This window comes from Gossypium hirsutum, chromosome A07 (genome assembly GCF_007990345.1).
Source record: "Gossypium hirsutum isolate 1008001.06 chromosome A07, Gossypium_hirsutum_v2.1, whole genome shotgun sequence".
Classification (NCBI taxonomy): domain Eukaryota; kingdom Viridiplantae; phylum Streptophyta; class Magnoliopsida; order Malvales; family Malvaceae; genus Gossypium; species Gossypium hirsutum.
The window spans coordinates 3,498,835-3,526,169 of record NC_053430.1 but is presented as its reverse complement, the minus strand read 5'-3'; the positions used below and the strand labels follow the sequence as shown (position 1 = coordinate 3,526,169).

Here is a 27,335-nt window from a genome sequence, read left to right as displayed (position 1 = left end):
AGAGAGTTTTGGATTTGAAAGCCCCTGGTATAAAAGACCTTTCATACCCCCCCAAAAAAAAAAGAGTTCAAATTCCAATTATTTTATTTATTTTTATTTAATTATCTTTGAAGATTCTTCCTGGTTTGGGCCCTAGACTCTCTAATCTTCGCTGTTTATCTTACTTTCTTCATCTTTTTCTCAGATCCTTTCTATTTTCTTCACTGATTTCTGTCATTAACCTTCGTCTTGGCTTTTATGGAGATTTGATTTAACTCACACTTTACGAGGTAAGAAAAGAAAGAAAAATAAGTAATAATTTTCTTTTAGTTTTCTGAAAATTTCTCGTTTCTTTGCTTCCTGAGAAAACCGATGGATTTCATGTTTGTTTTTTTTGGCTAAGAGTAGATCAATGTGAAGCGAAATGTGTTTGTTGTTTGGTGGCGTTAAAGATCTATGTACTTTCTGGAGCTTTGCTCTACTCAAAGCATTCATTTTTTACTCGGTTTTTCACTGATTTAATTGAGTTTTTTTTTTGTTGAAAATTTAAGCTACTGCCGAGCTTATGAAATCGACTTCTGTTTACTGTTTATCTGCAAATATAAGATCTAATTTAGCGTGTCTTTTGCTATTTTTCCCTCAAAGTTTATTGCTGCAAAAAAAATTATAGAGCCGATACATAATTTTTGGAAACCAAAATTTGAACGCGAATAGAAATGGACCTATGAAAGTTAGTAAGCATTATGTGAATTTATAATTGTTTTTGGGGTTTGAGAATTTCGAATTAGTGGAAAATGCTATATATGTTGTAGTTAGGCTTAAACTTTTGTTTGTTTTTATTAGTGTTGCAGTGTGTGATGGATTCGGATAATCTCTTGTCTGCGGGTGGGCTTGAGGTTGCCCATCAAAATGGTGTTTATCCGCAACTTCGGGTGTCTGGGGACGACAGTGGTATTTTGAATAATGTTAATGGAAATGCTGAGGAAACTGTCGGGACTTGTTCGCAGAATGGAATAGATGACAATGGAGCAACTATGGAAGCTAGAGAACCATCGAATGACTTAGTCGATAACAATGGATCAATTGGTTCTAAGGTAGTAGGTCTTCCATTTTATTTGAGTGCTTTAATGAATTGCCTTTTACCAAGTCTCATTTCATATTTGTGCGTGTGCTTGTCTTCATAGGAAGGGGAAGTAAATGATCATGTGAATGTGAAGCAATCCAAACCTCAGAAGGTTCAAAGCAAGACCAAGAATGAGAAGCCCTCTGGTACCAGAAATGCTTCTTCAGCTTTAATGAAGAAAAGTAAAGATGGAAAAACTGCAGAAGTGAGGTTGACAGCATCGAATGGCGGATCTGTGGCTACAAATTCACATCTGAAACAGCCTCTGAAAAATAGATCATGTAATGAAAGACAAGCCAATGCATCCAAGGTGAGAGTTTGTGGTATTACTGGTTTCCTTTTATTTGCATTTTCCATTGATCTTTTTACTCATTGATCCTGCCATTATGATTTTCTGACAGGGTTCTGAAAAACCGGATGCAGCCTTCTCTGAAGGCCCTACGTACGTACTACTTGTGCTCATGATTGAGTTTCTTTTCCTTCTCTTTTTTAGTGCACCCTTCTACCTTTGGTGTTCATTTTGTTATACTTGGTGTTCATCAATTTATTTATCCCTGAAATTAACTCTATGTGCTAGATGATGGTAGATGTTTTCACCTGCCATGTCTGAACTGTTTTGTTGTGTATTCCAGGGAGAAACCCAAGCTGAAGCCTCTTAAGAAGGGGCCTCTTAATAAAGCTGAAGGAGACACAGAGTCCTCGTATCCTTTTTGGTTTGAACTTTTTGTTATTTCTTTATGTCTGGAACTATGGGTTGAAACGGTTGCTATTTGAGCACTGTTGTATTTCTGTTTTTTAATGACCTATTTATGTTTATCCTTATTGCTTCATTGAAGCCCCATGGCAGCAGATGCCAAACCCTGTAAGGTTGCTAGTCTTCCAAATTATGGTTTCAGTTTCAAGTGTGATGAACGAGCCGAGAAAAGGAAAGAGGTGGGTGCTTTATATCATATTTACGAGATTTTATGTTATTGGCCATTGCTGCACTTTTATTTTACTAAAGCCTTCACCATTGTGTTGTACAGTTCTACACCAAACTTGAGGAAAAGATTCAGGCAATGGAAGTAGAAAAGAGCAACTTGCAAGCCAAGTCCAAGGTGTTATTTTATAACTTTGATGGCTTGTCATCCTCAAATGCTTCTTTCTTGTCATGATAATAATTCAATTTTCTGCCAGGAAACTCAAGAAGCAGAGATCAAAATGTTTAGGAAGAGCTTGAACTTTAAAGCAACTCCAATGCCAAGCTTCTATCAGGAGCCTCCACCCCCTAAAGTGGAATTAAAGAAGGTTAGTTTAATGTTCTAATCTATAAAAAGCGAGATGATCTGTTGAATATAAAACTTTAATAGGCGATATTTACTTCAGTTTGAACTACAATGGCATGCTTATTCAATTTCTTTCTTTCTTCTTTTGGTTCCCCTTTTTTCTCCTTTTCTTTTCTTTTCTTTTTTTTTGTGGGGGGGGGGGTTGGGAGGGGAGGAGGGGAGGACTGAAATTCTTAACATCTATGCCCCCAAGGTTTTCTTATCATTTGGTTTGCCAACTTTTTCTACTTGTATGCATTTGTATTCAGGCATTTACATGTTTCAATTTATCATTCTACAAGGGCCATTTTCTTTTCTGCATTATGCTTCAGATTGTTCAGTGGGAGGACTGAAATTGTTAACATCTATGCTACAAGTTTAATTTCCAAGGTTTTCTTATCATTTGGTTTGTCACCTTTTTCTACTTGTACGCATTTTTGTCTGGCATTTACTTCTACTCATACTAGAAGAGCCATTTTCTTTTAGCAAAATGCTTTAGATTGTTCAGTGGGAAGCCATACCTCTGCAACTTTCCTTTTTAGTTGTAGTAATACGATTAACATATAACAACTTGAACTGGTTAACAATTAAATCTATGTTCTGATTGTTATGAAAAACCATTCTGAATGAACCTGAGAACATAAAAAATTGATATTGCAAATGCAAGGTTGGCTTTGAAGGAAAATTTTTTCTAGTCTTTCAGACTCATATCATGTCATCCCATTATTTTCCATTGCATATTTGATACTGTGCTGAACTTGGTTGATCTCTGTTAGACTAGGTCATGAGAATTGCTTCTTACTTTCCTTGGAGCTACCTTGTACTAGTCACTGTACCTCTTAGTGCCAAGTAATATCAAAGCTACTTTAGGATAAACATTTTAATCCATCTTAACATGTCCTAGTTTTGGCATGATGAGCTAACAATTATATGCTTTGGTTCAACATCTTGAATTGATAACTTTGAATGGAACTATCAGAAACCATTTTATTTTTCCTTTCTTGAATGTGCTGACAGATGTAGCGTTCTATAGTTTTATTATATGTTTCTTGCATATGCAATTCTGTTTTTGAATATACATCTTTTTTTATGCATCACCAGATTTTATTGCTTTCTTTTTCCTCTGCTGCAACATTTATATTTTAAAATTCCATGGATGCAGATACCACCAACAAGAGCTAAATCTCCAAAGTTTGGTAGAAGAAAAAGCTCAACTCCTTCGGACTCTGATGGTAACAGCAGTAGCGATCACCAATCAGTCCAGCTAAGTCTGGATGAGAAAGCATTTCAGAGCACCTCTTCTAAAGTAATTTCTCCTGTCAATGCAAAGAAGCCACAGCGGAAATCACTTCCCAAACTGCCTTCTCAGAAGACTAGTCTGTCTGGTTCAACAAATGACGAAAAGACATCTAATACGTCCAGCCAGAAAAAGGTAAATGCACCTAAAGCATCTACCGAGGGAAAGATAGCCTTGCCTAAAGCAATAAATGAAGAATTATCTCCAACCCAACTGCAGCCAGCAGTTTCTGCTGCTGGTTCAGATGAAAGTCAGCGAGACATTGATCAAGTGGACTTGGTTCAAGAGCCGATTGCACTGGAGCATTAAGCATGGCAATGGTTTCAAGTGGATGTTCATATACAAAGTTCTTGACCTGAATTTGCCTAAATAAGGACGTCTAAGACTGAATTATTTGATGATCAAGGCATAAAAAAGATTATACATTACCGGTTATGATGTTGTCTTCTCCGATATCAGCAGCCTTGGTTATTTGGTGTGTTGCTTGCAAAGCTTGCTGGGTTTGTTGTTAGGATTCTGCATTCCTGTTTGCAGCACTGTATCTCAATTGTTTACTAAGTTGACCTAATTTATGTTGTTTAAGGATGACCTATTGAACATAATTTGGAAAATTTTGGTGTCATCTGTTGTTGCTGTTAGATAATCCATGATCGAATCGGGTTTGCCTGAACCTGCTGAACAACTTAATATTGTGAAATAAGTACACTTTCTGTTTCTGGGTCTGCCATATTGTATGAAATTAGCGCTTGCGTTATTTTGCGGAGATTAGATCTGCTAGTCACGTTCCAGTACCAGGAAGCTTTGAAATGATCCCTTTGTAGGGTATGTTTCTCAGAATGGGGTGGAATTGCTGATAAAATCTAGAAAGATTACAAGTAGATTTGTGAATTGGATCGGTTTAATTGGTTTTAGTGTGTGTATGTTTTGAGTTGGGATCATTCAGTTTTACAGTTTTAGTTTTTTGTGATTCCAATTTTTACATATTTGATCATGTTAGATTTAAGTTACTTCGGATTTGGATGTTTTGAGTTATGTCCTTTATAGGTTTGGATTTGTTTCTGGTTTAAGTGGGTCTAGGTGTTGTTGATTCTTTAGATGCGGTATGGGAATTTAATTGATTGAAGTGTGCTTTCGATATTAGGGAGAAAAATTATTTTATTTTTCTTGAAATATAATCTGGGAAAGTGATTTCTTTAATTGGTGAGATTTAATTCCGAAAGCAGAGAGAAAATATTCCAATGCAGCTTGTAGAATTAAGTGACTGTGTGTAAAATGAGCGTAATCACTAATGTCATCATCTGCTCTCAAATCAATTTTTAAATTAGTTCATTCTACAATTTTCTCATAAAAAAGAAATATGAAATGCTACTCTAACAAAAAAATCTTTTCATATTAAAAATAGAAAATCTAAGGGCTATTGAAAAAATTGGCATTCATATAAATTAAACTATTAATTTAAAAATTAGTTTTAAAATAAATTTAAGTTATATATATAATATATGAATATATTTGAATTTATATCTACAATATAATGAGAAAAAATTTACGAATTTTACATCTTCACAATCTTAAATTAATATGCATGTTTTTTCCTTAATGTATTCATATAATGGATTTGATCAAATTATTATAAAAATATTATTATTAATTTTTTACTCAAATACTTATTAATAATAAAAAATATTGGAAAATGTTAAAATACATTAATATTATTTTTGGCTAAACTACTTAGTTGGGTCACCCAACTTTTAGGGTGCCTTCAATTTGTTCACGTAAAATGAAGTCTTTGCAATTTCGTTACCCAACTTTTAGGGTACTTTCATTTTAGTCACTCAATCGTTATATCTCTGATAGCGGTTAATTGTACACGCCGTATCATGTTTACACTTTCATTTTGGTCACTTAACTTCTAGGCTGCTTTTATTTCGAATGCTTGAACAAAGACCTTTTATAGATTAAATTCAATGTTTCCCGTTATAAGACGCTTGTGTATTAGGAGTCTTGTCAGCAATGCTACATATTTTAGCGCTATTGTCGCTTTGCCATAAAAGAGATGAAACATATAGATATCTAGCCTCCATTGTTCAATCAAAGCAGATACAAAATGTTAGGACAAAAGTGATATTTCCAATTTAGTTCGCATGATAAAAATCAATATCCTTTAATTGGTGAGTAATTCTTCCATTAGATATATCTAAACTCATATTACCACGAAGAATACTGCAATGTCGTTACTTGCCAAGAAATATGTACTCCTTCATATCTGAACAGGTTGGCAGCCATTTAAGGTTCTTAGCTATTTAAGGTTAAAAAGGAAGAACATAACACACTAGCAATTTTGATTGTTCGGTGAAAAAAAATCATATATGATCACCTATTTTTAGGTTTCCATCTTAGGGTTTTAGCTGGGGTTTTCTTAGAAGTTAGGTGCCAAACTTCAATTCGCCATGTTGGTTTAAATTAATAAATTAGACTACGTTATCAATTTTTCACCATAAAAGTCGAGTTCAATGTTATGTATTACTCACAGTCGTTACAAATTTTTAGCCATTTAATTTTCAAATATTTCCTCTGATACTCTACATTTGTGAATGTCGAGATGTTGTAATCATTTTATAATAATTACTCTGATTCAAAAGGGCATAAAAAATTTTGTGCCTAAGACATGTCTATGAAACTCTAGAAAAAGACAACATATTTTAGGAATTAAGTTTCAACAAACTAACTTCTAATGTTACTTGTATTGCATGTAATTGTACGCATTTAATTGAATAACGTGATTTTATTTGAATTATTAAATATAATTAAAATATATTAATTTATCAATTTAAATATTACAATAGAAAATTTTTAAATAATAGTTAAAGTATTTTTAACATATTCAAGATGTAATATAGTTCTATTTTATATAATTAATACAAAATAACATTCTTCAAAACAGTAAGTAATTAAGATAATTAATTTTGATAGTAATTAAGTGATAATTAGTATGCTTATATATCCGTTCAAGTAATAACTCTATTTTAAAATTATCACAAACTTTTTTAACTAATAATTATTTTTAAATATGTAGTTATTATAACTACGATTAAATTCTAATTATTTTTAAATGTATATTTATCATAACCTCTATTTTACACCAAATTTTTTAAACAATAATTTTAAATTAAATATTTAAATATAAATTTAGTAATATGATGAAAAATAATTGATATTTAAAAAAAAACTTATATAAATTATTGATAAATATTAAAATCTATAATAAAAAATAAAAAATTGAAGACTTTACAGTAGAGGGTATAACATGTCTATAACATAAAATAATGTAATCCAAGAGCTAATATCAATCCAACTTCATTTCAATGAAAGTTGTTTGCCATTACATGACATTCTAATATACAAAAACAAACTCTTTTACGCAAGGTTAATCAATCAAGCAGTTGCCGAATAAAAGAAAATCGCTCTGTGTGTAAGCTTAAGAACCATTTGATATTCGATGTTCAGTCTTTTCTTTCCTTCATTCTTAATCATCGTCTTTCTCAGCAGCCCATAGATATCGAGCATATGATGCAAGGACATAGCTGCCATTCACAATCACAAGGATCCATTAAAAACCAAGAGATGATTCAAGGACCAAATCAAGAATTTTGTATTGAAGGGGCTTGAAATTATGATACCAATTATTTGGAGAAGCCTTAACAGCTCGATCAAAATAAGATTGAGCAAGAGCTTCATCGCCATGGTTAATCCATATTAAATCTCCATACAATGAAAGAATTTCCCCATCGTCTGGTTTCACAATAATTGCTTTCCCGCAATATTCTTCAGCTTTCAGAAAATCACCTTGTACCTAATCAAATCCAAAATAAGAGAAAGGAATTAAACAAGCAAATGAACAGAAAAAAGAAAAAAGAAAAAGGGTTTAGATTCTTTTTGTTGTTTCATTTTCTGGGTCTGATTTGATTACCTCTTTTAAGAATTTAGCGTAGTTTGTGAGAAGAAGAGTCTCTCCAGGGTAAGTTTTGATCATCGTCCGGTGATACTCATCCAATCTTTGTTTCCCTTGACCCCAATCTCCGAACCTATCTACTCCGCCGCCTCCATTGTCATCACCACCATCATCAACGTCACCAAGAAGGGAGAATGGTGGGAAAGTAAAAATTTCTTCTTTGACTGTATTGGGAGACCCCATTGAACTTGTAGGTAGCTTTTGCCTATTGGAAATAACAATCTGCCTCATGTTCCCATCCGACGATGCTCGTTGGATTTTGTTGATGGGGGAGGACGTCAGAGAAATGGGTATTGATGGGATCCGGTGACCGGAGTCAACCGCCGGCGAACTCTGAGGTATATACGTTTTGAGGATAGGTGTGGATGAGCTTCGTAGAAGCATTTCTTGGCTTGTTTTGAAGGTGTTTGTGTCTCTGGGAACCCTTTTCCAGGGAGTGTTTCAGAGAATGAAAGTACAGCAAAAAAGAAAGATGTGTGCTTTTCTGTTCAAGTTTGAGGAGAGGAGACAGACAGGGAAATGCATGAACTAAAGATTGTGTGAAGTCTGATATAGGCATATTCCATGGTAAGATTGGAAGGCAGGAAAAAAAAAGAGAAATGGAAAAACAGGCAAAACTGTAAAAACGGCGGAGAAGAGTCTAAACCATTGACTTTTGGCTCGTGTTTTTATGCCACTTGTCTTCCATGTAAACTACCACTACTTTTGTCGTATGGAGGACGGTCCGAATTTTTATATAGGTATAATTACTTATTTAGACCTTCAACTTAAAAAAAAACTATTTTAGCTATTTATTTAATTGTCTTTTTTAGCTATTTATTTATATAGACATACATGTGAATTGTTATGTAGATGACATGTCAGCATTTAATTAAAATTTTTAAAAATTTAAAAGATTTAAAAAAAATTTAAGAACTATTTTTAAAAATTAATTAAATGTTTACATGTCATCCAAAAAATGTTAAATTTTCCATCTATTTTAGAATAATTTGATAAAAAATACAAATTTAAAGATAAAAAAGATGAAAATTGAATTAAGTTGGAAGACCAAAAGATGCTATGTAAAGCATATGCTTTTTTTTTTAATTTTCATTTTGTCGTGACAAAGAAGAAAAAGCATAGGCAGATGTGATGATGTGAACATTCTAAAACTCAGGCAGAAGGCACCGGGTCTAATTGCAAAAGTTGAGGACATATGTGTAGATACTCATTAGCAGCAGGTTTTCAGAATGCTATTCGACAACAAACAAATTGGTTTTGGTTAATTGCAACATAGTTCCTTTGTAAAGGAGAAAAAGAATGCAGGGATTATCTATTTTTGACCTGTAGATGCTTTAATTAATTATGGCAGGATGTGCTTCTTGGATTTTGGAGGGAGGGGTTTGCATGGACACTTTCCTACGTGAAAGAAAAGGCTAATTTGATATATATGATTTTATATATTACTTGGTACACGTAAATATTAAGAGCTCAACAGATATAATATGAGTTTGGATGGATAGTACAATACGGTAAATTTAATTTACTTTTTGTTTTATGCTATAGTATTGCTTCAGTATTTAATCTTACCGTTACTGTTGTTTTTACGCGTACTGTATATAAACGCACCGCCTATTTAAACCCACCCTAAAATAAAAGATAAATTACACTCGTCACACTGCACTCCACCATTTATCAAAATCCACCCTTAAAAAATTGTTTATGAATTCCGTGCACAATAGACCTAACATTTTTTGTTCTCATGAACGTCACAAACAGCACAGATCCATCGGAAGGCAATCCATAAGGATATATAAAAAGAGTATACATTGGTTGACTACAGATGTATGGCCTTGGGCATTAGGGTGAGGAAAGAGAAAGAGAAACTATTTGTGTTAATTTTTATATATGTTCAGAATATTTAGTTATAAATATATTTATACATTAATAATTTATTTATTTTGGACATAATCAATTAATTCATATTGTGTTTGTTGTATTTTGTACGTTGTTTTGTAATTATTTATCTTATGTTGTGTTTAAATTATGTGTTAATTATTTAATTGTTGTGTTTAGTTTATTATCATAAAAATTTAAGGAAAAGTTATGTGTTATTGCACTTGATCTATAATGATTTGATTTTTAGTTAATTTAAAAAATTATTTTAGTAATTGAAACTTAAAAAATATATATTTTATTACTTAATTATTTTTAATTTTAATGTTAAAATTTTTATTTAAATAGTTGACGGCTGCTTTAAAATTTTCATTACATCGCTGACTGGTTAAAGACTACAGTTGAAGGCAAAATTCAACAAGCAAAACTTAGTCATGACCAACGCCTCTGAAAGCTCCTTGATGAACTGCCGAAAGCAAAGCAACCAAAACTACGATGACTCGAGACTTTCAATCCACCATAGAGGAAAACAAATTGCTGTTATGTACCTAACCACCGGACTTATAGCTGATGAACCCAAAAATCAAACAAGCTGCTGCTCAAAAGGAAGGGATCTATTATCCATTAATTCAGAAAAGGATATTACATCTCCATAACTGTTGCACAAGCAGGTCAATTGCACTGCGGCTGATTGCCTTGCATTGCTGTAGGTTTAAACCCAAGAGGGTCTTACCCAAATTTCTGAGTGACGGCAAGCTCTTGTCCGGGACCATAGAGCATCCAGACACAGAGAGGATCTGCACATTGATCAGATCAGAATGAGCCAGAGCTGCAATTCCAGAATCAGTGATAGCACACTTGGAGACATCAAGATCACCGAGTAACCGACAGTTCTCTGCAATTGCAAACAAACTAGCATCACTGATCTTACAACCGTCAAGATTCAGCGTTTCCAGAGTCCACCTGTGCAAATTTGTCAACCTACAAACAGCTTTGTCACTCAAATTTATACAATCTTTTAGGTTAACCTTAACAAGACCAGCATTACAACTCTCAAGCAATTGGAGAAACCCTGCATCTGTTATTCCATGAAGCCTTCTCAACTCCACATGCTGCAGTTGAGGGCACAACTTCCCCAACACAGCCAAGCTAGAATTACTAAAACCAGGGCAGTTACGGATGGAAAGTGATTGAAGGGATTCACAAGGGGACACAGGAGGCAATCCTGTGGTTAGGTCCACAACACCTAAGCAGTTCACAAGAGAAATAACTTTCAACTTTGCACTGCAGTTGAGAAGAGAACAAAAGAGCCCAATTTGGGTAATTCTGTGACAGTCCTCCAGCTGCAAGCTTTCTAGTGAACCAGCTACTTTGGCAAAAGATACCAACCCCTTATCCGACAACAAATCACATTTAAAGAGGTAGAACTGCTTCAAATTCACACAACCCTTTCCAACAGCTTCAAGTCCCCGATCTGTCAAACCAAGGCAGGATGCAATTGTGAAAGACTTCAATTTTTGTAGTCCTTTGCTATTACCCATTATCCAGAAGCCGTTGTCACTCACATTTGGGAGGCTAGTGAGAGAAAGGTCTGTCACTGACTTGCCATAGTGTCCAATAACAGAAAACATCTCATCAGTGATATTCAAGGCCTGTAGCTTTAATTTTGTGAGGGAATATGAGGCTGAAGACAACAAGCTTGCAACTCCTTGATCTCCAACAAGGGGGCAGTTTTTGATTGAAACAGATTTTAAATTGGGACAGCAGCTTGCTAAAGCTAGGAGACCTTCATTTCCAACGTTGGCACAACTCTCTATGGTCAGATCATTCAATTTAGGACAGCCCTTCGCAATGGCGAGCAAAGACTTGTCAGTAACTGCAGGACAGTGGCAAAGGTCAAGCGTTACTAGCCGGTGACACCCATTGGCAATCTCACACAGACCTTCATCTCCAATAGAAGACAAGTTCCACAAGGAAAGAACTCTTAAAGAAGGGCATCCACAGGAAATGGCCCTGAGGCCAACAGTAGTTACTCTATTCCAGGAATTGCTACCTCGAATAAAAAGCTTGCCTAATCCTCCACGACTAGCAGTTCCGATGGCAATAGCAGCAAGTCCACCGTCTGTTGCTTTCTTCCCTTCCAAACTCCTTGTGAAGTATCCGTCACTGTCAACATCATTATGTTCAACCTCAGAAACACTTCCACCCTTCTTATTAGTACTCTCATCCTTGGGATTCAAAGCTTGGGTGATGTTGTTGTCACGGATTTCATATTTGCAGATGTTGCTTACAAGTATAAGCCAACGCTTGGAAACACAAGCGCAGGAACTCCTCTCTCGGCCACCACGTAACCATCTGAAGATTTCAAATAAGCATTCATCAGGGAGAACCTCAATTGATGGTTTCTTCTGCTCAAACCTCTCTCCAGAGGCACTGTTGCGAGACCTCTTGCTAAGAGGAAAATAGACATCCATATGATGTTGAAGGAACAAAATGAGAAGCGCCTCCTACGTGCTATTTTGCAATATTAATAAAAAATCAGTAACACAAGTTGCTTCAAATATAATCTCAGAAATCTAAGATTTGTCTGTATAATAAAAACTGCATATAACTGAATTATCTCATCTATAAACCAAGTTCAACAAATCATAGATATCCAGATTGGAAAACAGCTGAAAAAACAATATATACTCATAAGGCAATGATGGAAACTTGCAAATATGAACAGCTTACCACCTCCAAAGAGAGAAAAAAGAAGAGAAACCCAACAAAGAAGAAGGTTTAAACGTCACCATATGTAGCTTGAAAACATGAAAGAGATTGAAGCTAGAAAACTGGGGGGAAGGATATGAAAGATGGATGGCAATGAACAAGGGTTAGCTTTATGAGGAGAGGAGAAGATGCAATGTACCTTAATCCTGTCCCACCATTTCAATTATGCTTACCGCCTTTTCTCGGGTTTATTACTATTATTATTAGCATTATCGATAATCTTATGATCGGTTGGTAAAATATTAAAATTAATTGTAATAATTTTATCAAAAAATCATTAATTATAATCATCATATATATTATACATAATATAGACATTACATATATATAATAAAAAAGAATTACATACTTTTATTTATTATCATAAAATATTAACTTAACTTTGTTTTGTTTAAATTTTATTAGACTTTAGTTATTAAATAAAATATGAGTTAAATATATGTAATTATTTTAATAAATAAAATTTTTATTTTTTAAAAAATTTAATAATTAATTTTTAATTAATGATAAGCTGATTAAAAATTAAAATTAATGTTTAAAGATTATATATTAAAATTATATCCAAACATGATATTATGTTTTCTTGAAGATTTTCCTTTGCTGAAACTTGTGAAAATAAATTTATATTTTCTAGAAAAGATTTATTAATAAATTGATTAAAATCTGAAACTTTAAGTGATTAAAGTGTTTTTACTATTTTCTCCCTTTGGTTCATCTATTTGAGAAAAGAGTAGAGTGCATGTGTAAATCGATTTCTTGCTATCTTTCTATCTATCTATTATTATTACGTAAGTTAAAACAATATTTGAAATTTGATATTTAGAGGAGTGATGAAACCACCAAATAAAAAATTTTACGATAAAATAACTCTAAACAATAGTAAAAAGTAGTAGAGTCGAATTCATAATGATTGATTATTGTTATCTAATTTCGTTTTTTTTTTTGTAAAACATGATTTCTGTCATGATAATGGTTGTGCCCACGACTCAAAACGAACTTGCTAAAAAATAAATAAATAAAAAAAATTAGGAGAGTTTAAAATATTTAGAAATTAAATAAGTGAGATAGCAAAAATAAACAATTATATTAATCGAAAATAAAATTAAATAAGAAAGTGAATTTGAATTTTGTAAATAGAAATATAAAGCCTTAGTTATAGTGATAAAAAACGTCCTAACAGCCAATTTTTCTTTTCGTAGCATTAAACTATTGAAAATGGATAATATCCATGTTTCATGCAATCTTTCTCTATATTAAGGTTATGGTCTCAAATTACACATTTATAACTTTTTCGACATCTCATCTGTTAGAATTAAGTGACCCGAATTCTTATTTAAATAAAATAATATAGAAAATAAAATAAAAGTAAAATCCATATAGAACTAGACTTTTTTATTTTATTTTAGAATAAGGTTTTTTAAATCTTATTAAACTCCATCTATTTTATATTGATTAGGATAAGTTGTTTCAATCCTACTAGAATACGGCTTTACAAGCCTATAAATAGACATAGTTTATTCCTCTTGTATTGATTCAATTTTTCGACATAGTGAATTTTTTTCTCCTCTGTCCGTGGTTTTTTCCTGAAAGGGTTTCCATGTAAAATTCTGTGTGTTATTTTACTTTATTTTTATTTTATTTTTCTCTCATCATAGTCTTGTCTTCTCTAAAATAATTGTGTATTAATCTGAAATATCAAAATCAAAAGATTTAAAAATTTTAGGATATAAATGGATTCAAATATGCTTCCGAATTTAAAATTTTTATTCTTGATGATCTAATATGACAAATTTTGGTTTATTAAGTTTTGCATAAGAGTTTTAATGTTACAGCATAGTTGTAGACACCAAATTATTAGAAATGCAACAACAGTTGAATTTTGGATTCAACAATAGGGTAATAACAGTTTTAAATTTTTATTTGGAAAGGTTTTGCAAGGGATGCATGGCCTTTCTCAGGAACAGTATGCATTACATTGTTGATTAACAATTATTTTCATTATTACAAGTTCATGTATGAAACCAGCTAGGTGGTTAAGAGAGTAAGAACGTAATCAGATTTGATGCCAGGGATAGATTTGGATTTGGTGCCTAGGATACGAGCTTTCGTGTCCGGGAAAAAATCCATGTTCGGCAACGTCGTAATGGCACCGGTGTCGCTGATTTCGATTGGATATCGAAGCAGGTGACCAGGCAGATCTTGAACCACTGCATCGCTTGAATACTCATTCCATAGCTCCTCCGCTAAGGAATTGACTGTCTGAACACATTGTAGACTCTCTGGATACTCGAAAATGGTGTTTGGTCTTGGAAGTCCAAGGTGCTCCAGCCACAATGCCATTCGGAAACCATAGATTTGACCCTTGGCTCGTTGGCGATCGGTTGCTATATGAAACGGTTGAAATGCTCCCATGGCAATCTCAGTGTCTCTCCCACCATCCATTGATCTCTGGTTGATGTTGGCTGATCCAATTATGATGTATTCATCATCCACTGCAACAACAAAAATTGAACACAACTACGAGTTTAATGGTAAGCTAAAGCTTTATTTTACATTAATGATTAGCATGATTCATGGCGTTACCAATCATCATCTTCGCGTGAACGTAGATCATGAAACGTCGCGACTGCTGAGCTCTAGCGTAATCTGAATTAGGATCCGGTTTCTCAGGAGGTACATATTCTCTAGATTTTGTGGTCTCCTTGTTTCCAAGGCAGAAAAATGTCAAATAGTCCCTGGGATTTGCATTCAGTCCCTTTTTTTTAAGAGCTTCAGTAATATCAGTGTACATCATTTCCATTGTTCTCCTTTGCCAATCTAAAATTGCTTGAACGGATTCACTCTCAGGTATACCTTCAGGCCACATTGGGATCACTATGTAGACAGTGAACCTTTCTCCAGCTTCAATTTTGCTCACAATTTTCAGTGAAAGCTCCTTTGGTATGAGATGCAAAGCACCAATGTCCTCCACCTTGATACCTTGTGATTTCCAGGCAAATGAGCTTCCCAAGAAATACTGATTCTCAATATAAATGAAATTCTTCGCCCTTCGGATAGCATTGATATAAGCATCTTGGATGCTTCGATCAATGGTTACGTTTTTTCCGCTTACGAGACCCATTTTGGCGGCTTCGTTCGGTTCTTGAGGGAATCCAGCAGCTGCCCCACCATCAATGGATCTGAATATCTGAACGTTCCATGTTTCAGGGTCGTTCCATGATGTCAATGGCGACGGTCGAATCACCATTTCATCGAGCTTGGTTCGCGGGATCAGGATATCGTGCCCACCTTGCTTTTGCCATCGCTGCTCGAAATTGTACAACACGTCCCAAGCAACTGGACCTTCTAGCTTGCAATGGATATCATGCCAAGGTTCCCTCGGACCACCCTTCTTGATCGAAGAACCAGCAAAATTCGGCTGATGGAAATCGTCATGATGGACCGTCCCTAGAGTACTAAACAGGGGATGCTCTTGTGTATCGTATCTTCCGTCGCAAAGATCAATGCCGCCGACAAAACTAACTACCGTCCGCTTTCCGGACCTTTCGCTTGGCAATTCGCCGTCGACGACCACCGTCTTCTGATGGTGAGTAAACATGGTATCTATATCACTTTCCTGAACAATACTTACATCAGCATCAGGTTTCCGAGGACATAAAACACAATGCACATTAGTACCCTTGAAGACATTAGCGGTTTCTTCATCATGAGTTGCCATTAAACCATCCTTCTTCAGCTCCTTAACCGAAGTTCTATCATTCCAAACAAGCATAAGAACCGTCACACCTTGATTAGCCTTTTCTTTGAGAAGCTCTCCGAGTGTTAGGTCGCCACCAGGCTTCGGCCGTCTCGGGTCCCGTATCAAGGTTATCTTGGTGTATACAGACCACCCGGTTATATATATAAAATGTTTGGCATTGTATATTGCATCAAAGATGTCTTCCCAGCATCTATGAACCTGATAGCGCTCACCTCCAGCCAAAAACACCGGTTGGAAATCATCTTCAGTATGGGCATCTTTGTAAAGTGTAACTTTGCAGCCTTGTCGTTGAGCAAAGAAAGTGTAGGGAACTCCACTAAAATCTCGGTTTTTGATCCCTCGAGACCAATGAGGATCCTGGGTGACATTGAAGAACTGGAGGTGAACATGGATCTTCGAATCTCCATGAATGGGAGCATGGTTTTGGTCCAAGATGTTAACCCACCGGTCCACTATGTTCCCATTAATGATATCTTGAACTGGAACGTAAGCTCTGCCAATGAGTGTTGCACCAATAGGGTTAACATATTTGACTGTGAAGATGATGTGTGAGATTAAGTGTCCACAATAGATGCGGAAACTCTCGTTCCATCGAGATGCTTGGCCTTCATTTTTTACCATTCTGGTCCTTGCCACCCTTGCCTTATCTAGATCAACTGTTGCATATATTTTTGAATCAGTGATCTGCAACACAATTCGGAGATATTAAGAGGGAAAAAGATCAACAAAGTTTCATAACTCAAAAAATATATATAAAGGTTGAGATTGTATAGGATAGGTACTGATTGGCATAGCACGAGTCTCTTAAGCTGGGCTAGTAATATTTTCCCTTTCTCCACTAGTCCAACATCCTTCAAAATCCAACAAATACAAAAACATCATTAACACAAATTATGTTCACAAATTATTTTTATATAGAAATTTTTATTTTTTTCAATTTTCACAAATTATTAACACAATTATTAATATAACATCATTTTATGTTTATTTATTGCATATACATATAATTGTATTTCTCCTATATAAAAATAACTTGATGTATTTATTTCTTGAAATGAGCATGGTTTAATCAAAATTAAAATTTCATATATACATTTGAACCACAACCAAAATTAAAGTTAATATATCAAAAAATGAGACAAAAATTAAGTATTAAAATGAAAAATTTCGATATAATTCAGAAGCCAAATTATAAATAAAATCTTAAATTTAAAATATAAGAATTATAAATTAATTTAGGTATAAAAATCAATAAAATCAGATGAATCGAACTAAATCAATGGGTGGACTTAACTTTGTTTACTCAAAAACATGAATAAAAAATGAGAAATACTCCAATGAATTTGGTTATGAGACTGAAAGAGCTAATGGCTTTGTTTCCCCATGTCTCTAGTTATACTAAATACGTAACAATCACAATAATATGGGAAAAAGGAGATAAAGCAAAGTTGGAGACATGACAATGGAAAAAAGAGGTGCTATAAGAGAATTCATATATGTATCTACGTAAGTATCTTTTATGCCTTGGTTTGTATAACAGATTCCAAATATATCAAAGATTAATGCTTATTGATTTGATTTTTGGTGGTAAGAGAATTGTTTTTAATTGCATAGCCTCATGGAATTCTCACCATTTAAATGCATGCAATGAAAAAGTTATGTTGTGAGCAAACGCAGAGATATCAATGTATATGTATGCAATAGTGACCATACTTAAAAAGGTCGTAATCATTTACCTTGCTGAGCAATCCTCCCCAGATCTTTAGTCTATCAATCTCATATATGGTCACATTAAGTGTGCCATGCAGCAAATGTTGCTCCATTCTTGACCTGCAAATATAACTCTTTATGATATTGCTTACGACTCTAACGAAAAGTTACTTGGAGACAATGTTGGGAGAAGAAAAAAGATGGTACCAAACATATTTATAGTTAACAAAAAAGTGGGTTTTCTCCATAAGAAATGTTTCTTGTTGAATGCATAGAGAAAGATTTACACGCAAGGGGAGTTTGGAAGTTAGAATAAGTTTAAAGTTCCTGCCTTCGTTCCATGCAACTTTGGCATGGAGGAAGTGGCCAGCTTAACTAGGTAAAACAGTAATAATAATTAATTATAGATTAGAATCAAATTTTGGGTAAGTCATCCTTTGCTTGATTGGAGAAAAGCTATGGTTCTCGCTTGGAATCTAAGGCAGTACACTTAATCGACATTGGACATGTATATTATTTATTTCATTAGCTTTTACAAATCCTAAAAATGTATGTTTCAAAGATTAATATAAATTACGTAGGACTGTATGACAGCTGTGTTAGAATTCGGATATTCGAATCAACAAAGGTTTTTATTTTTATTTTTACTTTTTTTTTTAATGTGAAAGATTATTAGGCTTGCATTGCACAAAAGAGAATGAAAAAGTGTCCTTTTAGAAAATAAAGAGATATAACTTTTGAACCGGTAACTTTAACGGATAGATATCAAATTAAGTAACGGTGAGTAAAAATCGATTCAAAATTAAAAAAAATTAATTGTTTTAGTTGGTTTTGTCGATTGGAGTATCGATTTAGATGATTTGATCAATTAATTTTTAATTTTTGACTTTCAAAATTAAACTGATCGAAAAATCATTTTATATTATTTTATTTTTTAATTATTTAAAATATATTTAATTTTATAATATATAATAAATATATACCCACTAAACTCATTAATCCAATAACCTCTAAATCCTTTAAATCTAATAAAATACATCCTAATTAAAAAATACGTTACACCCCTCGACATCTTCTCCCAATTTCTCCAAAAACAATTGCAGGCCGCAGCATGGTGCTAGAAAATAATAACAATGAAACCCCATTCCTTGAAGAAATAACAAACAAAACCCCCATTGCTTTTTCCATTTTGCTTGAAGAAAGAAGGGTATACTATCTAGGTGATTACTCAATATTTAGGGTGCTTAATTTCATTTAGTCCATTTAATTAACTTGCTATTATGAAACTATGATGACTTCATTAATTTAATTTTTACTTCGAATTTCAATTATTTAATTAAAATTTAATTAAATAATAATTTGAAGAAGTTAATTTAATTACTAAGTCATCTATATTCATAGCAAGAAAATACATTTACAGCATATAGTGATACGTACATGCAATTTATTTCTCTAGTTCGTCATTTTACATTTTCATATCATCGATTAATGCAAACTTTCAAGGTAGTACAGATCTAGCGGAGGATCAATTGGACATATATAATTAGGGCTTAAATAATTTTTAATTAAGTTCCAACTCTTCGTCTATTAATTACAATATTATTTAGTCATGGAGTCATTCCACTAAAGTATTATGATTGAGCTTTCTGCATTTTATACCATTACGAAAGCTACTACACCAAGTGCTCGTCCAATGATCTTGTCATATGCGTGTTACCCTTATAAGATATCATTAATCTATTTGGAATAAAATATGTTCTCCCCATATGATCCTAATTTATCTCATGGTAATCATTATATTTTCTTTCATGAAAAGTCAATTACTAACAAATAGTACTTAAATTATTCATCTTAGAGAAATGACTTGTGACCTCATTACTTTTCATCTATTATGTAATACCAATGAGAGGATATCATTTGCCCTTTATTAGGCTATAAATTTCACTATTGTAAGTGAAGTTATGCCATGCAGTAGTTGTATACCCAATGTACTATAGCTTTCGACTATTACCAATTGAACTTAGGCTATCAATACATCAAAGTATACAAGTCATGCACATATAGTTTGCCACTTACTTAAGATTGAGGCAAGTCACACTATAAACATCTGAAATGAATAAATCCACAAATGGATCTAGGGTTTATCCTACTTGGGTCCTATTCGATGTATTGTTAGTCTAGTTAATCATAATTATGTCTATATCTTTTAAGAGTTATATGTTCCAATACCCAAGACAAGTTATCTCCCCAACTGGACTTCATATGTAATATAATAGTCTTCCAATCAACTTACTCAATTTTGATTAGACTAGGGAATTTTTTAGATTATATTTTGATACAAATTGTCTTCTTACATTGTGATTCAACCACATAAAACAGCTTAATATTAGTTAAACATTAGATAATCAATAAGCTAATATTTACTTTCATTTTGTTTTGTGTACAAAAACCATTTGAGGACATTTATGCAAAAGATACTAATAGTAATGATAAAATTTATTAAATTAATTTATTTGAAAAATTATAAGTACATAAAGTATATAAACGATATCACTACATGTAGAAGCCCAAATTGCCCGGGCCAGTTTTAAACCCATACATAAAACCCAAATCTACCCAAAACTCATTACAAAACCCAAATATTTGACCCAACAATAACCCAAACCCCAAACCCAATTCCTAACGGCCCAAACACTAAAATCCAACACCTAACCCTAGCCCAAACAACACAAAAGAAAAAGAAAAAGGAAAAATAAGAATTTTCAAACCCTAAGTGCACCGCACCTAGGGCCTTCTGCCCCCAACCACCCTCTGCCACCACCACTGTGGCCACCATCCCTTTGCACTTGCAAAAAATAAAGATAGAAGTGACAATAATAATAAAATTTCTTGTAAAATGGCTATATAAAAGCCCAGAAATCAGTTTGTAAAGGGAGAGAGATTTTTTTGTGGCAAGAATACAAACATTCTATTTCAAAAGTAAAAACGAAAAATAGCAACTTTAGCAATATTATAGCACGAGAACAGCACCAAGTCAAGCAACCAAAATACCGATATCATAATCAAAGGCCTAAGGTGATTTTAGTTTTTAGTTTTGTTTTATTTTCGAATCCATTAACTTGCATAAACTTATATATATTATAAATACAAAAAAAAATTATATATTAAAAATACAAAAAAAAATTATACCTTTTTGAAAATTTCGGCCATCGTGCGCTGTGGCCGGCGAAGGGCGACGGCGGCGGACGGAGACGGAGTTTGGCCGGAGAGAGAGGGCCTTGAGAGAGAATAGAGAGTCTTTGGAATTTTTTTTTGAAAAACAAATGAAGAATGAGTTTTTTTAAAGAAATTTTGACTTATATAGGCCCCGAAAGCGACGTCATTTTGGGACTGGCCTTAAATGCCCAAAACGACGTCGTTTTGACCCTTAACCCATGGCAGACCCGCGACCCGACCCGCTCCAACTTCAGGGTCCGTGTGTTTTCATTGGAGGGGCTATTTGCGCATTTAGCCCATCCGCTTTTTTATTACTTTGCAATTAAGTCATTTTTTATTTTTAATTTGGCCCCGAAATTTGTCACGATTTTTAATTTAATCCTAGCTGATGTTGTGCGTTTTAGAAAGGGGGGTTATTGCACTTTAGGCCCTCCCTTGTTTCATGCGCGTTTAAATAAGCTCTTTTCTTCTTTTTTTATTTCAAATTGGCCCCAAAACTTCATTTTTATTTCGAATTTAGTCATTTTCAGATTTAATTTAGTTTTTTATATTACTTTTACCATTTTTTATTATTTTTAATATTATTTATTATTATATTTACCATTATCGTTATTATTATTAGTAGTATATTTTTACTATTATTAGAATTATTTTTTTTAGTTTCAATTAATACTTATATATTTATATATTTTATGTATATATTTATAGTTGTTTTTCAATATTATTATTATTCCTAAGAAATATATGTATACATATTTAAATACTATATTATACACATATTTTAATACCCCGTTGTATACATATTATTATTATATCTATTTTTACCCTTATTATATTTTTTATTAATATTAGTATATGTTTTGTTACATATGTATATATCTTTAATATATATATTTATATATATTTATGTAATATTATTAATAATTGTTTTTTAACATTATTATCATTTCTAATATATATGTGTATCGTATCATGTATATATCGTTAGTATTATTAGTTATATGTTTTTTATCCAATTTCATGTACATATTTTTATATTATCCTTATTATCATCATTAATATTAGCATGTGTTTTATTATATGTATATATCTTTAATGAGTATATGTATATATTTATGTAATATTATTAATAGTTGTTTTTTAACATTATTATTATCTCTAATATGTATATACTATGTAAATATTTTTAATATTATATTATGTATACATTTTTTTATATATTACATATATATATCATTTAATATTGTATTTTTATATGTTATGTATACATCTTTAATACTATATTATTTATATATATTTTTATTTTTCATATTATCTTACATATATATTTTTAATAACTATATTATGTATATACTATTACTATATATCTATTTATGTAGCATTATTAATGGTTGTTTTTACTATTATTATTATTCCTAGTATATATACTATGTATACATTTTTTTAAATACTATATTATATATATATTTTTTAAACACCGTATTATATACATGTTATTATTATATCTATTTTTTTACCCCTATTATATTTATTATTAATATTAGTATATATTTTATTATACGTGTATATATATACTTTTTATATATAGTATTATTTTTATATATCATTATGTTTATTATTATACTTATTATTTTCACTATTGTTGCTTATTATTTTATTTTAATATTATTATGTACTATTTGGTATACGTATATCTTTTTGTACATACTTATACTTACTTCATTACTCCTTGATCATTACCATTACCACTATTATTAGTATAATTATTATTCTTTTCATCATTATTAACATGTATATACAAATATATATGTATATATAATTTTTATGTATATATTGTTATTTTCTATTATTGTTATAAATACATTATTTTTCTTATTATATTAATTGTACATTATTTTTATTTTCATGCAAATATTGTTATTGTTGTTTTAATATTCTTAGTTTTTAATATTTTTATTATTAATTGCATCATTGTTTACATTATTTACGAATTCTTATTATAATAATGTTTTACTCATACTTTTTAATTAATTTCAACAAATAAGGCAATGTACCGATTTAACATTAAGTCGTCGATTTCATCGTTATGTTGGGTGAATATTGATAGGCTCGTGTTAAAAAAACGGAACATCCTTCTCAAAAGAAACCGAAAAACTTGAAATTTCTCGTGTTTTAGTAGGATCACGATTAAATGTTATATTGAACTCGCATTTTCAAAAATTAAGACAACACATGGTTCACGAGATACCAATTTTGAGCGCTGCGAGGGTGCTTATACCTTCCTCGTGCGTAACCGACTCCCGAACCCTATTTTTCTCTGGCTTTTGACGTAGACCTAAACTCAGCCTTCTTTTTATTTAAAAAAATAATTTTTCTTTTAAAAAAAAAGAGAGGATTTATTAGGTGTCCGATCACACTTAGGGAAAAAGATCGGTGACGACTCCTTTTTTTAATAAAGTCGAAAGTCAATTTTCAAATTTCCAATAAATCGCCTCAATTAGCGACCAAAGCAAAAAAAAAATTTTACGTCACTACACTACACTAAGGGCACTAGAATCCAACATTCGAGTCCACCTAGAGCGAAAAGAAAGAATCCCAAGAAGCCTAAAAACTTGTCAAAATCTAAATGTTTCCTCTATAGTAAGAAAGAGCATGTCAATGCTAATTGTAAAGAATGGAAGGAGTACCTAGCCTTTAAGGGTAAAGGTACGAAAATTTTGGCTATTGAAACTTATTTAGTGGAAGATTCAATAGACCATTGGCCATTGATTATGGATCCATTAATCAAATTTGTGGTTTTTTTTTGTTACAGGAGTTCAAAAAAACAAAAGATCTTCAGGATAAGAATCTCTTGTAAACTGAAGATGGGAGCAATGTAGTGGTAGAAGCAGTGGAAGATGCATATATTTATTTGATAGTTTTAGGAATATTATTTTAAATGATATTTTCTATGCATTGAATTTTAGAAGAAATGTAATTTATATTGCATGTTTATTTAGAGATGGTTATACCGTGACTTTTAATAAAGTTATTGCAATTCATATTTGCAATGGATGGATGCAAAATAATCTCTATTTTATCAAATAAAAAATGTACTCAATGTTAGAAATTGAATTAGTGAATAAGAAATACTTAAAATTTCTTACTCTAATGATGCGTACTTTTATCATTTAAGACTTAGTCATATTGATCAAGATAGAATCACTAGACTTATAAAAGATAAGATTTTAAGTTCCCTTAAAGAGGTACATCTTATACAATGTGAATCTTACTTGAAAAATAAAATGACTAAAAGATCTTTTAATGCAAAAGATACACAGATCGTTCGTCTCCTAGAACTGATACACACTAACATATGCAAAATGTACAAAGCCTTCTTTCCTTTATTATTTATTATATTGTTACATTAACGATAGAAAAATATTTTATTTTTATTTTTGAAATTTAAATATTATAAAAAAATATTTATGAGAACCAATTTCCATTATTTACTTAATCATTTTAAAATCTTACCACTTCAATAAATATTTTATATAAAAGAATTAAAGAAATTTTATCGAAAATCGAATTAAGCTGAATTAAATATGAACCAATTTATGGATCCATCTATCCAAATTACTTTCATCCGTGCCTGGTTGTAAAAGGCAGCGAAGAAATGAGTTTTTGCCATAAAAAATCACAAAGTCGGCTCAGTAATCAACCATCCAATTTTGCATTTCCTATTAACATGCCAACCCAAAAGTTGAATACCCCCTCCCACTCCCAATCATAATTAATTCTCTCACCCTCCCCTCACTCAAAAATCAACTAAACCTTTCGTATGTTAGAATTGTATGACCCGAATCCCGTTTATTCCAATTTAAAATGTAAATCACTTGTTAAAAGAATAAAATAGAGGGATAAATTGAGAATCTTGCCGCAGAATCTATATAGAACTATGCTTATTCTATTGGACGTTGATTATAAAAAGATTGTTTAACCCTTAAAACATGTATAGTCGAAAACCTCTTTTATTGTTTTTTTTTTCAACATTAATGAATTTCTCCTCTACTCGTGATTTTTTTTCCGATAAAAGTTTTTCACATAAAATCTGCTTATTTTTATTTTTATTACTGTACGATCAATCATACTACCATTATTGACGTATAATATAATAATATATAAATTAAAAATTAATAGATAAACTTTTTTTTTGGATAGCAAATTTTAATTTATATCTCATAAAAAGTATCATCTCTTTTGTTACAAACTCACTTCAACTTTTCATCCATCTTTCAATAGAAAAGACTTAATGATTTTGTTTGATTTGGATGTTAATTATTATTGCTTACTTTTGCTAGTTCCTTTTTTGTTTATTGAGACGAGTGGTGAGGATTGTTTTTATTTTTGGTGGTTTGGATTAAATTCAAAGTTTGAGTGAGATGAAACCTATTTCAAAGGGAAGAAATTGTCAAACAGTGTTATTCATTTATTCTTGGAGTTGTATGATGGATGTGTAGGTGAAAATCTTTATTGCAACAAGGCACTAATTACTTGGATGACTTTCAAGACTTCCCAATCAATCCAATCCACCGACAACCTCATATAATTTCATTCTCATATAGAGAGAGACCTCTCCATTATTATTTTTATTTCATCCCCTCTTAAAAGCTACACACCTGATCTCTGAACTTCTCTTAAGTGTTTGTTTCTCAAGAAAATTAAAAACATGGTACAAACAAAGAAATTCAGAGGTGTCCGCCAGCGTCAGTGGGGCTCTTGGGTTTCTGAAATTCGCCATCCTTTACTGTAAGCTCATCCACTCACCATTATCACCAATATTAATTACAACGCACACATATAAATTCTGGGTTTTAATTGTGTAGGAAAAGAAGGGTATGGTTGGGCACATTTGAGACGGCTGAGGCGGCGGCAAGGGCATATGACCAGGCTGCCATTTTGATGAACGGGCAAAATGCGAAGACCAATTTCCCAGTACCCAACAGTGGTAGTGATGATAATGGGTCTTCTCCGTTGCCTGCCGAGACTTTGTCTGAGTTTTTGGGTGCTAAGCTAAGGAAGTGCTGCAAAGACCAATCTCCATCACTAACTTGTCTAAGGCTGGACACCGACAATGCTCATATTGGGGTGTGGCAAAAACGAGCGGGGAGTCGTTCAAGCTCCAACTGGGTGATGAGAGTTGAGCTGGGGAATAAGAAGACAACAATGGAAGATGGAGCAGCTTCGTCTTCGTCAGAGTTATCGCATATGGTTGAGGAGACTGAAGCAGTGGAAGAAGAAGATAGGGTTGCAATGCAGATGATTGAAGAATTGCTCAATTGGAATTGTCCTATGAACTCAACTTCAGCTGGAGTTTAGAAATATATATATATAGATGATGTACATCCTCTGCAAAATTTATCTGCCATACATACATGCATGTAAAACTAGGGCAACATATGAAGTATCTTACTTTCGTAATAGTGAAAATTACCATATGAAAATATATTATATATGAGAACAACCTAATCAAAGCTTATAGGCCTAGAGAAATGTTCAGTCATTGGAATCTTCATATCCCAAGTTTGACTCCAGCGTTGCATAAATCATGCTTGTTTTTTCAAAAATAAAATTTAAGTGGAGATATATTTTCGATTATTTGTTATACTTTGTAATGATTATAGTTAATTTAGATATATATTACACGTAATGAGGACAGTCCACTTATCAGTGTCGGAATCAAAGAGTGACTGGTAAGTTTCGGCTCCTTCATTTAGGTCTTTATAAAATTTTAAATTAATAATAATAAAATTACACTTTAACCCTCTCAAGAATAATAAAAATTTGATTTAATACTTTAAAAATTATAAAGATATAGATTATGAAAATTGTAAAATTATATTTTTACTATCGTAAAAATATACAATTTAATTTCTCCCCACCCCCTAAAAAGTTTCTGACTCTGCTACCACCACTTATATTATTAATATTTAAAAATTTAATTGTTATATTTTATATTTCATTCATATAGATTATGCATGTTAATTTGACATAAATTAATTTTTTTAACTATTTTCTTTATGTAATAAAAATTTCAACTGTTCAATAATTACTAATATATATAATGTTTTAGATTCATATGATAGAGATATCGGATGATCGCTAAAATATTAATCATACAAAACTATAACTAGAACTACCCATAGTCTCTTTCCCCAACCTATAAATAAGAGGAAAATACACTTCAACACACTTAAACCTAAATCCTCATACATTAACAACAATAACCATACCAATTAAGCTAAAACTCA

The 27,335-nt window shown here is 32.2% G+C and overlaps 5 protein-coding genes across 9 annotated transcripts; 2 read left to right on the top strand and 3 right to left on the bottom strand.

Annotated features, from left to right (window-relative positions):
- The first annotated feature begins 8 nt into the window (after nt 1–8).
- Nucleotides 9–4,425, top strand: LOC107920228 (protein WVD2-like 5). 3 transcript variants are annotated; one of them, XM_041117216.1, is made up of 9 exons: nt 9–269; nt 823–1,073; nt 1,164–1,412; nt 1,504–1,544; nt 1,735–1,803; nt 1,939–2,035; nt 2,128–2,199; nt 2,279–2,389; nt 3,569–4,425. In XM_041117216.1, the coding sequence occupies exons 2-9, from the start codon at nt 837–839 to the stop codon at nt 4,010–4,012; spliced, it is 1,320 nt and encodes a 439-aa protein (XP_040973150.1). In that variant the 5' UTR covers nt 9–269; nt 823–836; the 3' UTR covers nt 4,013–4,425. The 3 variants fall into 3 exon arrangements, with proteins under 3 accessions (XP_040973150.1, XP_040973149.1, XP_016705310.1); XM_041117215.1 differs by having other exon boundaries at nt 1,936–2,035; XM_016849821.2 differs by having other exon boundaries at nt 1,735–1,815.
- Nucleotides 4,426–7,041: 2,616 nt separating this feature from the next.
- Nucleotides 7,042–8,301, bottom strand: LOC107919659 (uncharacterized). 2 transcript variants are annotated; one of them, XM_016849072.2, is made up of 3 exons: nt 7,671–8,296; nt 7,381–7,553; nt 7,042–7,284 (listed from the first exon to the last, which is right to left on the bottom strand). In XM_016849072.2, the coding sequence occupies exons 1-3, from the start codon at nt 8,094–8,096 to the stop codon at nt 7,227–7,229; spliced, it is 657 nt and encodes a 218-aa protein (XP_016704561.1). In that variant the 5' UTR covers nt 8,097–8,296; the 3' UTR covers nt 7,042–7,226. The 2 variants fall into 2 exon arrangements, with proteins under 2 accessions (XP_016704561.1, XP_040973148.1); XM_041117214.1 differs by having other exon boundaries at nt 7,042–7,553; nt 7,671–8,301.
- Nucleotides 8,302–9,858: 1,557 nt separating this feature from the next.
- Nucleotides 9,859–12,530, bottom strand: LOC107918564 (EIN3-binding F-box protein 1). 2 transcript variants are annotated; one of them, XM_016848149.2, is made up of 2 exons: nt 12,321–12,530; nt 9,859–12,101 (listed from the first exon to the last, which is right to left on the bottom strand). In XM_016848149.2, exon 2 carries the CDS (start codon nt 12,059–12,061, stop codon nt 10,217–10,219), a length of 1,845 nt encoding a protein of 614 aa, XP_016703638.1. In that variant the 5' UTR covers nt 12,062–12,101; nt 12,321–12,530; the 3' UTR covers nt 9,859–10,216. The 2 variants fall into 2 exon arrangements, with proteins under 2 accessions (XP_016703638.1, XP_016703639.1); XM_016848150.2 differs by having other exon boundaries at nt 9,905–12,101; nt 12,324–12,520.
- A 1,570-nt stretch (nt 12,531–14,100) lies between these two features.
- LOC107918952 (phospholipase D alpha 1) lies at nt 14,101–17,998 on the bottom strand. The gene is made up of 4 exons (XM_041117213.1): nt 17,856–17,998; nt 16,902–16,970; nt 14,943–16,803; nt 14,101–14,851 (listed from the first exon to the last, which is right to left on the bottom strand). The coding sequence occupies exons 1-4, from the start codon at nt 17,940–17,942 to the stop codon at nt 14,385–14,387; spliced, it is 2,484 nt and encodes an 827-aa protein (XP_040973147.1). The 5' UTR covers nt 17,943–17,998; the 3' UTR covers nt 14,101–14,384.
- Nucleotides 17,999–25,504: 7,506 nt separating this feature from the next.
- On the top strand, nt 25,505–26,680 carry LOC107919005 (ethylene-responsive transcription factor SHINE 2). Its single transcript, XM_016848549.2, has 2 exons — nt 25,505–25,833; nt 25,911–26,680. Exons 1-2 carry the CDS (start codon nt 25,754–25,756, stop codon nt 26,401–26,403), a joined length of 573 nt encoding a protein of 190 aa, XP_016704038.1. The 5' UTR covers nt 25,505–25,753; the 3' UTR covers nt 26,404–26,680.
- The last annotated feature ends 655 nt before the right edge of the window (nt 26,681–27,335 follow it).

Coding starts and splice junctions, on each gene's coding strand:
- LOC107920228 (XM_016849821.2), top strand. CDS start 837: ATGGATTCGGATAATCTCTTGTCTGCGGGTGGGCTTGAGGTTGCCCAT. Junction 2,200..2,278: donor ACTTGCAAGCCAAGTCCAAG/GTGTTATTTTAT, acceptor ATTTTCTGCCAG/GAAACTCAAGAAGCAGAGAT. Junction 2,390..3,568: donor CTAAAGTGGAATTAAAGAAG/GTTAGTTTAATG, acceptor CCATGGATGCAG/ATACCACCAACAAGAGCTAA.
- LOC107919659 (XM_041117214.1), bottom strand. CDS start 8,096: ATGCTTCTACGAAGCTCATCCACACCTATCCTCAAAACGTATATACCT. Junction 7,554..7,670: donor ACGCTAAATTCTTAAAAGAG/GTAATCAAATCA, acceptor GGATTTGATTAG/GTACAAGGTGATTTTCTGAA.
- LOC107918564 (XM_016848149.2), bottom strand. CDS start 12,061: ATGGATGTCTATTTTCCTCTTAGCAAGAGGTCTCGCAACAGTGCCTCT.
- LOC107918952 (XM_041117213.1), bottom strand. CDS start 17,942: ATGGAGCAACATTTGCTGCATGGCACACTTAATGTGACCATATATGAG. Junction 16,804..16,901: donor GACTCGTGCTATGCCAATCA/GTACCTATCCTA, acceptor ATTGTGTTGCAG/ATCACTGATTCAAAAATATA. Junction 14,852..14,942: donor TCACGCGAAGATGATGATTG/GTAACGCCATGA, acceptor TTGTTGTTGCAG/TGGATGATGAATACATCATA.
- LOC107919005 (XM_016848549.2), top strand. CDS start 25,754: ATGGTACAAACAAAGAAATTCAGAGGTGTCCGCCAGCGTCAGTGGGGC. Junction 25,834..25,910: donor GAAATTCGCCATCCTTTACT/GTAAGCTCATCC, acceptor TTAATTGTGTAG/GAAAAGAAGGGTATGGTTGG.